At 46.2% G+C, this 15,983-nt stretch overlaps 1 protein-coding gene and 1 long non-coding RNA gene across 2 annotated transcripts in view; both read left to right on the top strand.

Moving 5' to 3' along the window:
• The window catches only part of rras2 (RAS related 2), a 10,458-nt gene extending 1,287 nt beyond the window's left edge, over window positions 1–9,171 (top strand). Inside the window, exons 2-6 of the mRNA XM_068760865.1 lie at window positions 4,562–4,649; window positions 4,763–4,865; window positions 5,981–6,089; window positions 7,324–7,442; window positions 7,811–9,171. Coding sequence (XP_068616966.1) covers window positions 4,562–4,649; window positions 4,763–4,865; window positions 5,981–6,089; window positions 7,324–7,442; window positions 7,811–7,898 — 507 coding nt within the window. The 3' untranslated portion in view covers window positions 7,899–9,171. The remainder of the gene's footprint in view (window positions 1–4,561; window positions 4,650–4,762; window positions 4,866–5,980; window positions 6,090–7,323; window positions 7,443–7,810) is intronic.
• Window positions 9,172–12,332: 3,161 nt separating this feature from the next.
• LOC137898286 (uncharacterized) lies at window positions 12,333–13,622 on the top strand. Its single transcript, XR_011105598.1, has 4 exons — window positions 12,333–12,506; window positions 12,602–12,690; window positions 12,779–12,910; window positions 13,097–13,622. It is a non-coding gene; the product is annotated as an uncharacterized lncRNA (long non-coding RNA).
• Window positions 13,623–15,983: the final 2,361 nt, after the last annotated feature.

Here is a 15,983-nt window from a genome sequence, read left to right as displayed (position 1 = left end):
TTATATTAAGCGGGCGATTGAAGCCTTAAGGTCACGGAGGTCAGACGAGGCCCGGGGGGGGGGGGGCTGGACCACGAGTGGACATTTATCTTCTGCTTTATTCTCTGCATGTGTTCTAACCCCCCCCCCCCCTAAAGCTACAGACTCGAGAGGCGGCGAGGTTTATGAAACTACAGCAGTTTATTTTATTTTGCCGTTCAAAGTAAAACAGGATGAGGGAATTGGTGGCAGGACCCCCCCCCCCCCCCCCCCCCCCACAGACTACCAGTTTAACCGCTTTAATGAGCGTGGAGCATTTGCAAGTTAAAATGAACGATGAACCAAACAGGGCGTTCGGTGCATATTTTAATTGTGTCGACAAACGACACGCATGCAAGACAGGAAGTAGCTGATTCCTTATACGTGCTAAATCTGAAGGGATTAGCAGATTAACTGCTTCCTATTCGATTCTTGTTATTATATGACAGTTTTTTTATTTTTTTATTCCAGTCCTATTTCAAGCGACGCTGTCGGATTTTATCTTCCCAGATGTCGTGATTTACCATTTACCTTTTCGTACAGGCTAATTTCTACAAGAATTTATTCAATAAATAAAGAAGTGAAAAATAAAATAATGTCAAACAGAAGGCCAACACCCTCGGTAGTTTCTGGAGGCGTTCCGACCCTGGGCGGGGGTGCGCCCGGAGCTTCCCTGCTCCGCTGGCACTTAAGCACAATAATTAAAGGGATATCTTATTGATCCGGCGGCATTAGGAGGAAGAGACCCGCGGGGAGCGATGTGCACGAGGCCGTGGCTCGGCTCTACGCTCAGCCGGCGTGCTCTAGCTGTGAATGAAAGCGTTGCCATGGTTTCCAGCCAGGTTGCAGCATCATGATTCATGCCAGTCAGAACTCTTCATCATGTTTTTGAATCGGTGACCTTTCTGGTTTGCATGAGCTCATGAGAAAAGTGGGTGTTTCCACAGGAAGTCAATGCAGTCCCCTCCCCCCTCCGACTCGCCCGCTCCGTGCAGCCTCCCTCCCCGTCCATTCCTTCGTTCCGTCCTATTTCCCGCCCCGCTATTCCTCACTTCAAGCACTCTTAAGTCCTCAGGAAAACAATACCCCCCTCACACATTCCTGTGTCCCTCGTGTGGAAGACGGCGGAGCAGAAGACGGATGCTAAACGTAAAGAAAGCGTCTTTGCTCCCATCTGGTTGACATTAAAGCCGTCCGGCGGCGATTTGACTCCAGGCAGCTGCTCTGAGTCTCGCTCCGGACATCCGGCGGAGGTTGACCCCGTCCTCCTACTCTCAATGTCCCATGATGCACTGCCTTCTGACTCCCCCAGCATATGATGTGGGGAAACCCCCCCCCCCCCCCATTCAAACATGAAATCAGAAGTTTTCAGTTTTTCAAAGTTCTCTTCTACCTCCTGGATGGATGATCACGAAACCTCCTCAGGATGATTCATCCTTTTCTGTGGCTTTTGAATCGATCCCAGTTCAAACTTCAGGTGACATCATCACCAAAATATTACAAAAATCTCCTAAAAAAAAAACAAAATTGTTCCCAGACCAGCAGTTTCATTCATTTTTTAAGGTGTCTTAAAACAGATCTGTGAAACAGATCAAACAGACTTTTGCCTTTTGGTATTTTGTTAAACATTATTTCTTGTTTTTGGGAAACAACGTTAAATTTTTTGAATTTTTATTTTTTGCAGTTTACAATTTTTTGTTTTTGTGCCTTCCAGCTCCAACATCTTAAAATTTTCCTTAATTCATTTTTGAAGCGCCTCTTGTCATATTCTGTACATTCTGTCTTTTAACTCTTTAAGAAAATCCATACAAACATCGAAAGGAGCAAATTATTTATGTCATGTCTTTCACCTGTCAGCTAGACGCCCCCCCCACTCCGCTGCCCACCCACTCCCCCTCTCCGGTGTCTCTATCTGCAGAGTTCAGCGGGAGGAGGTGAAGCGGAGCGTCTCTTGGCTCCCTCCTCTTCTAAATTAGCGTCTCCCGTTTATTGCTCCTGCATGCCGAGCGACTCCTGACAGATTCTTTAAATGGCCTCGGCCAGATTCTAGTTCTGGACGTGCACCAGAAACCCGCAGCGGTGGTTCCTGGGAGGCAAAGTCTGGTTCCATATGAAGAACACAATCGAATGGCATTCAAGCCGCATTTGTCTTTAATTAAGGAATGGCTGGCTGCTGATTCCTGGTTGGGTGCCGGGCCAGACGCAGGCAGTAATTAACTGTGATGACTGTTTGTATCAGCTCAGCATTCCCTGGAACGGAGCAGGCGGGCGCTCCGCTCCCTTCATCCGTGGAGGTGCAGTGTGTTTTTGTTAATTAATCACCTGAGGTGTGCCCCCCCCCCCGCTCTTCGCTCCGTGCTATCTGGGTTCATTTTATATGTAAATTGCTATTCATGGGGGCTGAGGTGCGCCTTTGAAAGCGTTTTTCTTCTGATGCTCGTCGTCATTAGTTTCATCCGGAGACCCTCCCCTTCCTTTAGTTTTTGGGGCGTGTTTAACTGAACAGACGGTCTGTCATCCAGATCCGGAGCGGAACCTCATCCATGATGACAACAGGCCTCTAATGTTTTCCTGAGTGTGCATGTGTGTGTGTGTGTGTGTGTGTGTGTGTGTGTGGGTGTGTGTGTGTGGGTGGGTGGGTGGAGGCCTGGGATGTATGGCTGGAATGCTGGAAGGGAACTGAGTGACAGGTTTGGACTTCGGTTGGCGGGGCGGGGCGGGGCGGGGGGAACACGCCGTCTCTGACGTCACCACCCGAAGGCTCGGCCCGAGCTGGCGTCCTGCTGCAGAGGTGGAGCTTCCTTCCTGCGGAGTGGGCGTCGAACCCAGCAGCTTTTTGTCTGCGCTCTTTTCTTTTCTTATATTTGTATTATAAACAAACAATTTGGCTTCTTTGTGCTCTGATCTAGTGCTTTATGAATTTACTCATGACGCTTCGGCTTGCCTTAAACCTGACAGCCTAGGCTATGACTAATCCCGGTTCACAAGAACACGCCCCCACGTTGGCGGCCGTGTCAGCACTGGCCCAAATGGAGCTCAAGCATGCTCCTTTTTTTTTTTACGATGAGCTAGCTGCAGCTGGTTCGCTCTTTTTAAACCGTAATTTGCTGCAGCATCGCAAAGTTGCTTTATGAAAGTTTGCAGGCCGTGTGTGTGTGTGTGTGGGGGGGGTATATAGAGAATAGAGCTGCCGGCGCTGCGGGGAGTCAGCTGTCGCTTCATGACAGCTGTCCTTTGTTGCCATGGCGATCTGTGGAGGCATCCTTGTGCATACGTTCGGTTGTGACGGTGGATGAATGAATCGTTTCAGCCCTAAAATCAGCACCGATCTGATCAAAGATCCGATGCTGTGTTTGGACTCGCGGGTCGAGGACGCAGCCGCTCCTCCCGACGCCCGGCCTCGCCGTGATTGACGACGCTGCTGCATCTGATGACGTCATGGCGATTAGAGTCCATATTACTGGACGTGACTCGGGCTGCCTGACCGTATGTCACGCCTGACTCGTGCTCCGCCGGCTCACCGAGCGGCTCGGTTCTGGCCCGTCAGGGTGATGGCGCCCCGCCAGAACAGAGCTCAGCTTGCCTCCCGAACACGTGGAGGGAGGAGCGGACTGAGGCTAACGGGAACGGGAATGAGAGCTTAACGGGAAGCCGGGATCACGCGCCGGAGTCTGGGAGAGCGGTGTTCTTTCTCTCTTCCTGGTTCTGTCTGGTCATGTGACGTGCACGGTAACACGGATCAAAACGGATCGGCAGAAAGGTGGAGAGAAGAAAGAATGAATGATCAGCATCCCCAATCAGGAAACTATTTCTGTTCCGGATACTTGAAAGTGTTCTTACCGTCTTAGATTGATCAAGATTGATTGATAATTGCTGCAGCAAATTAGCCGATTAGTTGATCAGTTAGTTGACTTTGGTATTTGCCTGTAAGACTGTTGATTGACATTTGAGGTCGGCATCCAATCAGAAGGCAGGAATGTATATTCTACGCTATTATTCCATTGGCTGGTGTTTTCTTCATTTTGATTGGGCGGGTTGTAAATTAGCCTTCGATCAATCGGAGCTGATTAATTCTTTTTTTTTTTACTAGCGTACTTTCTGATTTGAATCGTTTATTTAAGGTTTACGCTTTCCTCCACATCCGGCATGCGGCGCTTGCAGGTTCTCTCTTGCATCGCTGCAGGCGTGAACAGCTCGCCGTGTGAAACAAAACTCGCCGTGCGAGGCCCCACCCCTTCCAGTTTAGGTTACTGGGAGACCAGATATCGGCCCCCGGAATGCTAGAATCCAACCCCTGGGGAGGGCGCGGCGTGACTGCTGTATTTACAGCACTTTTGTTGATGTAGTGCTTAATATGCCCAGCGGGCTGAAAATCTGGCTGCTGATTGGACGGAATTCTCCTGGCCAGCTCTGGAAGCAATAAAAGTATTTTTTTTAAACTTCGTTGTCGCGCTTGTTGCTTCATTTCCTGTTGAAATAGCAACACTCGCTGCTTTCTTGTGTTCTTCATCATGGTCTCCCTCCCTTCCCTTTTACCCTGCAGTCGTACTTTGTCACCGACTACGACCCAACGATCGAGGACTCGTACACCAAGCAGTGTGTGATCGACGAAAGAGCGGCCAGGCTGGACAGTAAGTGTGTAAACACACACTACACACACACACACACACACATTTGTGTGATTCCTTTGCATCCTCCTGGAAGTTGTCGGGGTGTGATTTTTGTGCACGTGCGTCCCCTCCAGTCCTCGACACGGCTGGACAGGAAGAGTTCGGAGCCATGAGGGAACAATACATGCGGACAGGGGAGGGCTTCCTGCTCGTCTTCTCCGTCACCGACAGAGGAAGGTGAGTGGCAGCTCGCACCGAGGACCCTCTCGGCTTCGCGCCTCCGTGCGGTTTTCACAGCGACACCCTCGCGCTCACATCTGCGCCGCCAGCTCCCAAAGCCATAAATGGTGCACCGGAACTCTCGCTTGTTGCCGCGCGTATTTCCGGACCCTCGTTTTCTTTCGGTCTGAATGCTTCCTTTCTCATCCTGTTTGTGCGCCGCAGCTTCTATTTAAAACTCGTATCTGCAGTCTTTCCTCTTTCATTGCTTCGGTGACTCCGTTGTCAGAAATACTCCTCGAAGGTCGAATCTGGACTCGACCCGGACTCGGCCTCGTTCATTTCCGAGTACAGATATGAATGTTCATGGTGTCTACTGCGCTGTATTCTGGTGGGAGACCCCGTGGTGCCGCCCTGCAGGGTAGTCCGCTGCATCCCCCCTACACCAGGCATGGGCAAACTACGGCCCGCGGGCCATAAACGGCCCTTTGGGCATTTTAATCCGGCCCACCGAATTTTCCCAAATTATATCATTAAATTACATTTTATTATAATTAAACCTCATTCATTTGACCTTTTCCCTGTAATGTTGCGTATAAAAGGCCAAATCCTTTCCTGTAAATGCTTTTACATGTCATTTATATTAGTTCACACAAACACCATCCATCTGTTCCTGGCCCGGTCAAAGTGTTTTCCCACCCCTGCCCTACCCCCACCTACAGCCCCTCCACTCCCAGCGTTTATGTCTTTCCTTCCTCCATTTATATTAGTCAAGTCCTTCCAGATTTACTTTATTTGCTCTACAAGCTGTCTGCGGGTCTTAGGAATGCCGTCCCGGCTTTGCGGCGGCATTCTGCCTCTTTTGTTTCCCCACATTGACATTTTTAGTTATTATTTGGTTGAAAAAGTACACATGGCATTTATATTACGGCGGGGGCAATGGTCAGGTTGTCGCAAATAGCTGCGCCTCAGATAAACACATTTTTATGTTCTTGTAATGACATGTTTCGTCTTCGCTGACCTGTCTGACGTGACCCCGGGGCGTCTGGGTTCTTCCTTTGAACCGGTGTAGTCGTTTTTAGATCAAAGTGGGAATCTAAACGCCGTTTAACTCCGTGTGATGTGTTCCACAGCTTCGAAGAGATCTACAAGTTCCAAAGACAGATCCTCAGAGTGAAAGACAGAGATGAGTTCCCCATGATCCTCGTAGGAAACAAAGCAGATCTGGAAGTCCAGAGACAAGTAAGTGCAGCCAAGCTCACCCTCGAACTGCCCTGGCCGGACCCCTGAAGGGGTATTAATGATCAACCAGTGGGGGTCACACTCGCATGGGTGAAATGTTTAGCGGCTAGCGGGATGTGAGCGAGACAATAAAAGAGATGATGACGTCAGGAAGGGAGGATGGGTGGAGAAAAGGGGAGTGTGATGAGATGATGGATTCCCTGGTTGTTGGTATGCGGTGACTTGTCATTTCCTGCAACGAGGCCACGCCGCCCCCTGTTGGCGAGGGGGGGCACTACAGGCTGGTGAAGCTCCTGTATGTGATGTGAATGTGTCGTTACGTGATTCACCGCTTCAGGTCTCACCTGAACCCAGCGCCATTCTTCCCTTTCGTTAATCCAGCTGACGTCTGTCTGACCGCCTAGATGTTAACTCAGGCGTGAAAATAACTCGCAGTATCAAGAGTCCAATCATGTTCTTGTTTGTTTTTGTTCCTGTTGGGAAAAATATAACATTTAACGAAACATTTTTTACAATCAAACAATGAATAAACTGATCCTGACAATGTTAGTACAACCCTGTAACAGAAAATAACTATTACAGTACTATGACTTCTACTGCTATTAATACTATGACTACTACCACCACTACTACTACTGCTACTATTACTAATAATTTTACTACTACTATTACAATACTACTACTGTAAATAATAATGTTACTACCAATATTAATACTAATAATAATAATGTTATTACTACTGCTAATACTATTCCTACTACTTCTATGACCAATAATGCTACTACTACTAATAATGTTACTACTATTATTACTACTACTAATAATAATAATGTTATTACTACTGCTAATACTATTACTTCTATTACCAATAATGTTACTACTAATAATAATAATGTTACTACTATTATTAATACTTATAATAATAATGTTATTACTACTGCTAATACTATTACTATTACTTCTATTGCCAATAATGTTACTACTACTAGAAATAATAATGTTATTACTACTGCTAATACTATTACTACTACTTCTATTATGAATTATGTTACTACTACTACTACTCAGACTTACAGAATGGGCGGTCCTACATCAGTGTGACTTTAGGACACTCGACATGGAGATCTGCAGTGTTTTGCACACGGGGCTTGTTTTGAGGGCTTGTTTTGCGGGCTTGTGGAAAACAATGTCATGTGATTGACCTGAAACCCTCACACCTGCCCTTTTGCCCCAGGTAACCCAGGAAGAAGGGCAGCAGCTGGCCCGACAGTTGAAGGTCACATACATGGAGGCTTCAGCCAAAATCCGCATGAACGTAGACCAGGCTTTCCACGAGCTGGTTAGAGTAATCAGGTCGGTGTCCTTCTTTATAATCGCGTGGGCGTGGTTTGGTTAGTGCTGACGACAGTCGCCTGGCAACCAACCAAATAACTGTAATCACTGCACTTTCACTCCTGATTGTAAAATGAAGGAGTGTGACATCAGCGTTTTCCTGCTGCCTCCTGTCCAATGACTCGGGAGAAAAGCTCACATAATTGGAAGTTTATTTAGAACAGGAGCAGGATCTCTTCTGCAACAACAAATATATAATACTGCAATATCTTTCCCTTATAATATATGCAGTATAAAGTAATAGATGTAGTTGAAACGGAACCGATCTGTTTGAACTCCTGCAGACGGTTCCAGTTGTCACCATCCTTTCCCTCTCTCCCGACTCCCAGGAAATTCCAAGAACAGGAATGTCCACCGTCACCAGAACCGACGAGGAAAGAGAAAGACAAGAGCGGCTGCCACTGTGTGATCGTCTGAGTCGGCCTTATCACTGTAGCTCCTCATGCAGCCGCGTCTCCATTGCCCCGCCCACTCTGCCTGACGTCACATCCTCCGTGGATGACTGACCGCTGCCTTCTCCACGTGCATGACTTCAGACGGCCTTCCCGACCGGGAGTCGCTATGGACAACTGACGATGCCAAATTTTGAACACCACTCTACCTTCAGCCATAGTTCACGCGAGAGTGTCCCGACACTAAACATTGCCTTCTGAATCAGCCTGACAAATTAATCTTTTCTACGCTGAAGGACGTCTCTTGCCTTGTAGCGATATTTGTACTTGCTACCGAGATTGAATGCAAACTATATATATATATATATATCCAGAATGTTAATGAGTTTCTTTAGTTTTCCGTGTCTGACCGGAGCCGGGACGCGACCCCACGACGCTCCGTGCACGTTGTGCCATATCCGACGTTACCCCCTAATCTGCTGTACATACGTGACATTTGTTGTGATTTTCAAAAGTGTATTTCTAATGATCTATTAAATCGCCGCAGTACACTGTGTGGGATTGAGTTTGGTTTTACGTATTTGAAAGTGAATATATATAATTATTACGTATGTGAATGCGACGCCTCGACTGCCCTTTAAAGCAGCGATGGATAGAATCTGAGCTTTCATCTCAAAAGCCAAAAATGCCGCGTCTACTGAGAAGTCTTAGAGGTCGTTCCGTGCTGTGTCTCCGACGTCCTCGAAGAAGCCGATGCCTCCGAGTTTAAACCCTAAAAGCTGATGATTCAGTCAAATTTACAAATCGCACCGTGTTCCAGATTCTTCCACAATTCATGCTGTACATCCATATTTTCACAAATCCCTCGAGTAGCCCTCTTGAGTCCAGATCATTCCAGGGAATGTGTCTTTTCCTGTCTAGCGTTCAGTCTCCGATATAATCTCATTCCCACATCATTCCAGTATCGCAGCGTGAATGTATTCCTTGCTTTTGATCGCTGCCTCCCTGCTGGAAGGCCAGGATGTCCCAAAAACGGCAGACGGGACGAGAACGCCGCTGCCTGCGGAGCCGCCGTCACCATGGAAACAACAGCACTCCACCGCCCCCACCTTTCATTTCATCGTCTCGTAATATAAACAGCAAGAAACCCAGATAGTGGAACGTGATTAAATGTTTCTACTTTTATACATTATTTTCTTATCAGACTAGTTTGAGTATTTTTCTATGTTTATAAGTGAATATACATCTGCAGTACTGCTGTGTGTATTTATGTAAAGTCAGTTCTGTTACATTTCAGATGGCCCAAATAAAAAAAAACAATTGGATTCTGCACCCTGATGGGATTAAGAATGTATTTTATTATTGTAACAGAGAATATTTGTCTCGAGCTGATTGTGTGAAGCGCCGGTTTAGGGGGGGGGGGGGGGCGGTTCTGGCCTTCACGAGAACATCAGTCCACGTAAACGGATGATTCTTATCCCTGAGATCTGAAGTATCCGCCCCAGCGTGCGTCCGCTTTCTTCCATGTCCGTGTCTTTTGCTCTGTGTGTAGCTTCTGGTGCTAAAAGAAAGTGATTGAGCCGGAAGGAGGGAGGGGACCGTCGTTCTTTGTGGGGTCCAGAAGTTAGACAGACTTCACAAAACTGAACCTCTGATGAGAGACTTCAGGCCAGTCCACGTGTGATAAACATTTATAATTCAGTGTCACTCCTGCTGTTACCATGACAACCTGAACACTCATATCTCACACAACACAGATCTGAGAAGATGGATAGATAGATAGATAGATAGATAGATAGATAGATAGATAGATAGATGATGGATAGATATATAGATAGATGATGGATAGATAGATGATGGATAGATGATGGATGATAGATAGATGGATAGATAGATAGATAGATAGATAGATAGATAGATGATGGATAGATAGATGGATGGATAGATAGATAGATAGATAGATAGATAGATAGATAGATAGATAGATAGATGATGGATAGATAGATGGATGGATAGGTGGATGGATAGATCAGCTTTTCCCAACCGGTGTGCCGCGAGAGATCGTCAGGTGTGCCTCAACCCGACGATAAATAGAGTTCTCAAGCTCGACGATAAAAACTACAAGCAGAGAGACTGAGAGCTGATGAGGAAGAGCTTCGTGTGTGTCTTCATTTTGCGTTCATCGAAACAGCCCCAGGTTTCCCACTAAGTATAAATACATAAAAAAAACTATATTATTAATTATATGTATTATAATAAAGGTCATCTAATCTAATATGTACTGTTAGAGTGTAATTTTGTGTAATTTTGGTTGGGGGTGTGCCGCAGGATTTTGTAAATGTAAAAAATGCGCTAGACACTGCGCTAGACTAACACTTTTATTTTGAAACTTTCAGCGGAAGTTCCATCATTGTGATTGTGACTTCCGCTATTTAACGCCGGGCATTAGTGACGTCAGAAGTGCGTCTTGCACCGGACCGCACGGCCAGGTTTGGCATTTTCTAGCGTCGAAAGCGCTTAAAATGAGATAAGAGGAGTTAAAGGAGACCAAACGAATCCGAAGGCTTTGAAGAGGTAAAATGAATTTCCCGATTTATGACATTTTAACCGATTCACGCGCAATATAATATGCTAACGGTAGCTAGGCGCAGCTAGCTCGAGCAGCTTTTGTATTTTCTCCAAATCCCTTTTTTCTGTTTTGTTCTCACGCCGATCCTAAATACCGCTCGTTTTCTGTGAGTGTCCCTTTGTTTCATGTCACATAAAAAAGACCGATGTGAGAAAGTAATAAGGCCAGAAAAAAAAAAAAAAGGAACTCCTGTTCGTCAAATGACGATGAATTAACTTGTAGGAATGTTTATGGGATTCTGAGCCGCGAGAGAAATTAGACACCCTCAGGTGAGCTCTTCTGTTGAGCTGCACCCAGGTGTGGCTGGGGGGGGTAATGAAATGCAGTTTAGCATCTAACCGGAAGTGCAATTACGAGACAAATATTCAGGTTAAAAAGATTTTACACTTGTTACGTACACGGATTTGGTGTTAGGAAGATTCTGCAATAATAATATACGGTGTCTTAATCCTCCTCCTCTGTTCAGAGATGGTTTCTCCAGGAATGGCTTCTTGACTCCTCTTTAAGCGTGCGTGTGTGTGTGTGTGTGTGTGTGTGCGCGCGTGCGTGTGTGTGTGTGTGTGTGTGCGCGTGCGTGGAGCAAATGGCACAAACAACTTTCGGGTGACTTCAACCTTCCTCGGCTGGAGGCCCAGAACTCTTTTTGTTGTTGTTTTTGTCATTAGATGTTATTCTGTCTCTCTCACAGTCCTCAAAAATGCTGAGTCGACCTCTGACCCTGAAGGACAGCGACGGCAGGCGGCAGGGCTTGGGGGCGGCGACGGCGACGCCGCATCCAGCGCGTCTGGAACGGGTTCGTTTTGATGGATGGAAAGTCCGTTTCAGAACTTCTGTTTCTGGATGGAGGTGTCTTTCAAAGGAGGAGCAGAGGAAGATGATGCCCCGATTACTCTGCACAACTTCAACCGCAAAAAACCCAGGGGAGGGGAGCGGGGAGGAAGTGGCCAATCAGAGACGGCCGTCAGTGCTGTCAGGATGAATGGTTTCAGAGCGCCGCTGCTGCTCTGCGGGTGAGAAGTAAACTAGTTACTCGCTAAAGACGTAACGTTTACCAGCATCGACCAGCAGGTTAAAAAAAAATGGGAGCGACTTCCTCCCAGAGTCCTTTTGCAGTAAAAGTGGAATGTTTTCCCTTTATTACCTGATGCAGGATTTATATTTGTATATTTTATAATGTACCAAACAGTTTTATTGGTGACAACTGCAGTCCAGCCGGCTGTGTTGTGTAAAGTGGAGTGAAATCACTATGTGACAAAATATACGATAAAAAAAATCTCAACCTTTTTCCTCTTCTCCTAGCGCCGCCTCAAACTTGTCCTCCCAGGATGCCTTGCACTTTCTGCAGCCAATCAGGATCTCTCAGTATCTCATCTGGACGATGGCAGTTCTCTGATTTCACCACGCCCCTCGCGTGCTCGTCCAATCGCAGAGCTTTTTACCTTTTCCTCAGCACTGCCTCCTGTAGCCGTGCCCCCATGCTGCGGTTCTCAGCAGTTGCCGTGGAGACGATATTTGAGTCGGCGAGGGGCGTAACTTGTTTGAGTCCCCTGAGGCCATTGAAGGACTGGACGGCCCCGCCTGGCCTGAACAACGACCACCGATTGGTTGGCGCTAATATTAACCCTTATTAATATTCATGAGTATTAGTACATCATAATATTGCACTTGGAGCATTAACTATAACTTTCCTTTCTCCTTGCAGCTATGTGCGTACGCCTACACCCAGGTGAATACAAATATACCCTATTTTAATGTCTTATTTCTTTGTGCGTCATTTTTAATTGGTGTGCGGTTCGTGCATTTTAAGTAATTTATATCTCTAACAGCCCAGCTTCTCCCACCCGGCGACTTCAGAAGCAGCGGTCCAATCACAGCTCCCGTTGCCTACGCCTCCCCCGGCGACGGTCTCTTCCTTCGCCGTCATCTTCAGCCAATGGACTATCTGCTCTGCTTTCCACGAGCCAATCGACAGCAGGCCCAGAGTTTCTCAGCACAAATGGAGAGGTGGATATTTTTTTTGTTGTTTCCTATTTTTTATTGTCAAGTCATTTTTACTCATAGTTTCCACTGATTGGATCTCTGTGTCCGTTTTATGTCAGCGAGCCAAACGCGTCTCGCAGATTCGAATCCGGCGGGCATCACCGCGTGAAACGTTGCTCACGCCAATGGGACTGCCAAAGGTCAAAAGGTAGGTCGCGTGGGTGTGGAGGAAATGAACACAGTCATTTACAAACACATTGACCATATTCCAAAATCATCAGTAAACATTTTTTCAGGTTAAAGAAGAAAGAGTTCAGTCTGGAGGAGATTTATACGAACAAGAACTACAATTCCCCCTCAGCAGAAAAGACGGAGGGTTCTCCTTTTTCCTGACTTCACTCAGCCCCGGAAAAGGAAGAGACTGCAAGGTGGGTTGGGAAATGTATTGAGAGCATGATAAAGCGACGGTAGTCTCCTTATTTATGTCCCTCCTTCGTGTTATTTTGTATTTTATTTCTAACTACGCAGTTGTATTCATTATTACTACATAGAGGTAGCACTTCTCTTCATCATCTTGTTCTTCACACTTCTTTTTTCAAAATGTTTGACTTCAGGGGCGGGACTTCCTGTTACCATGCTCCCCAGGAAGCGGAAAGCATCTCTCCGTCAGTGCAATGGCAGCGTCCCTCATGGGGACGAGTCAGACGTGGATGTGATGCTGGTGGAGCGACTTTCTGATACAACGAGGCTTGGATGTGTGATCTGTGACATCACATCCTGTCAGCAAGCCAAAGGCCAAATGAACACATGGGTTTTTTTTGCAGTGTATTTGCTGTTTTATTTTTTACAGTGTTAGATGTGAAACGTGAACCAGATGGATAGAAATATAAATGTACATTTTCTTCGTATTGCTGATCTGATCGGAAGAAAAGCCCATAACGGGCAGCTTATATTTTCAAGAGGTTTGTTAACATCAATACTCTATTGTAGTACTCTATCAGTACTGGGGCAGTACTGTGTGAGTACTGGAGATCTAAAACATTTGGACCTTTTTTAAAATGTAATATATTTCAGCTGGCAAAATGTCTATATTTGGATCGATGCAATTTGTGTCTGCAGTTAGGTTTGTTGTTGATTATTTGTGGACATGAGATTAAAGTATGTATATTTACATTCTGATTGTCTGTGATGTCATCATTGGTGTTGAGAATTTGTTAATGGCTGGTTATCAGCTGGTTGAGTTTATGCTGGCCTCACAGCCAGATGGTACTGGGTTCAAATCGGGTCTGCGTCGGGGTTCTCCTGTTTCCGCCCACCTCCAAAAACATGCAATTAAAGGGAATCGATTACTCCAAGTTGTCCGTAGTATATGAGTGCGTGCGTCGGTGCGTGCACGGGGGTGGGGGAATAGTTGGTAGAAATGTTGAAAAGTTCAAAAAGCCCCGGCTTCAAATCCCACCACGGGAATGGGATAGAGAGGGGGTAGCAGGGTAGGCCCAGGGCCGCCTGGGCGGGGTGAAGTGGACCGGTCCAGTTCACCCCGCCCAGGCAAGGCCCCAGGCCCACCCTGCTACCCCCACTCTACCCCACTCCCACAGCGGGACTCGAACCCAGGGCCTCCGACACGGTGGTTGGTAGCAATACCAACCACCCCCCAGTGCGGGGTAGGAAACTCGAGGCATTAACAAAGTCATGCTTGTCAGGTGATGAGGTGCTATTTCAGACCACAGCGTGTTGCACTGGAGCTCTGCTTTTTCCTTATGTGACGCTGTACTGCATTCTCGGTGGTGCAGTGGGTAGCACACTTGCCTCCCAGCCAGAAGGTCCTGGGTTCGAAACCAAGGGGCGCAGCATGCAGTTTTTTTTTTTTACAAGAATTTGAGGTTTGTTGTTTGGTCCTCGGCAGCTGTGTTGGATCAGTCGTTCTTCGCCTCTGCGCTTTGTGATGATGCTGGAGAGACACTGATTTTGGGTGTGAGAGTTATTATTGCGTGTGCATTTTGGTTCATGGGTTAATGTGGCTTCCAGTGTGTGTGTCTCTAGTTCAGCTTTTCCCAACCGGTGTGCCGCGAGAGATCGTCAGGTGTGCCGTGAGAAATTTTCCAAAAATAAATAAATATATTTTTAATTTTAATTTTTTCTAATATCACGTAATTAGCATTGTCGGGTGTCCGCGCTGTAATAAAGTGTGTGTGCCGCCCGTAGATCGCTCTTCAGACTTTGAAGTGAACGACAGGAGCTGGTTTCCGTCATTGTGAGCCAAAAAGTCTGTTAAAGTCTAACGTGATTGGTCGAGATGTGTGTGTGGGCGTGTGCGTGTCCACAACGAGCAGGGGGTGGGGGGGTGTTTACGCACACGCAGCACAGCGAGCGGACGAAACGAAAGGGAGGCAGGGAGAGAGAGAACTTTAGACCAGAGACAAACGACGCGCTAGAAAGGGTGAGGAAAAAAACGAGCGATAGAAAACGTAGAAATCTGGACACAAAGGCAAAATAAAATAAAGTAAGATCGTATCTTGAGGAGCCGCTTATCCAAAGTAGTGCAGACCCACTGAGCTGGTGGGAGTCCAGGTGTTCAGTCTACCCACGTCTCACACACGGAGATTGAGACTGTATCGTGGCAACATCTGTCCCCTCAGAGAGAATCTTCTCCAGAACAGGACAGATGATAACAGAAAGGAGAAACAGGATCAGCCCCTCCAAGCTGAGCCACTCGGCTTCCTTTGATGCCAATCTTCAGTAAAACAGTAGAACTGTTACCTGATGCTGCTTTATCTTTTGCACTTTTTAATTTATGTTTTCTTGTTGTGTTGTTTGAGATTTAAATGCAGAGATTTGACCTTGTTCTCTGTGAGATGTGTTTGGTTTGGTTTTGTATTTTATATTATATAATATGTTTATTGTAGCTAGCAGTGCAAAGAGGATTTAAATAAAGACATTTAATAAACATTGGATATATTGCATGTTTTTACATTAGTAGCTAATTTTACACAACGCACATGATTTGGTATTAAATTAATTTTGTCAACAACAAAAAAATCTGAGGAGCCACTTGGGAGCCAAAAGAACCGGCTCTCTTAAAAGAGCTGGAATTCCCATCACTACACTGAACTGGAACAAGATGGTGGTTTAAAGCTAAACTTTGCTGATCTTCCTTTGGACAGTTTCTGGTTATCTGTTGCCAAGGAGTTCCCCATTCTAGCCAACAAAGCTATTCTGACATTGCTCCCATTTTCAACCACATATCTGTGTGAGCTGAGCTTCTCAAGCTCGACGGCGATAAAAACTACAAGCAGAGAGAGACTGAGAGCTGATGAGGAAGAGCTTCGTGTGTGTCTTCATTTTGTGTTCATCGAAACAGCCCCAGGTTTCCCACTAAGTATAAATACATAAAAAAAACTATATTATTAATTATATGTATTATAATAAAGGTCATCTAATCTAATATGTACTGTTAGAGTGTAATTTTGTGTCATTTTGGTTGGGGGTGTGCCGCAGGAT

The sequence above is a fragment of the Brachionichthys hirsutus genome, chromosome 1 (assembly GCF_040956055.1).
Source record: "Brachionichthys hirsutus isolate HB-005 chromosome 1, CSIRO-AGI_Bhir_v1, whole genome shotgun sequence".
Lineage (NCBI taxonomy): Eukaryota > Metazoa > Chordata > Actinopteri > Lophiiformes > Brachionichthyidae > Brachionichthys > Brachionichthys hirsutus.
Note: the sequence above shows the minus strand (reverse complement) of the source record. Positions and strands in the feature narration are given on the sequence as shown.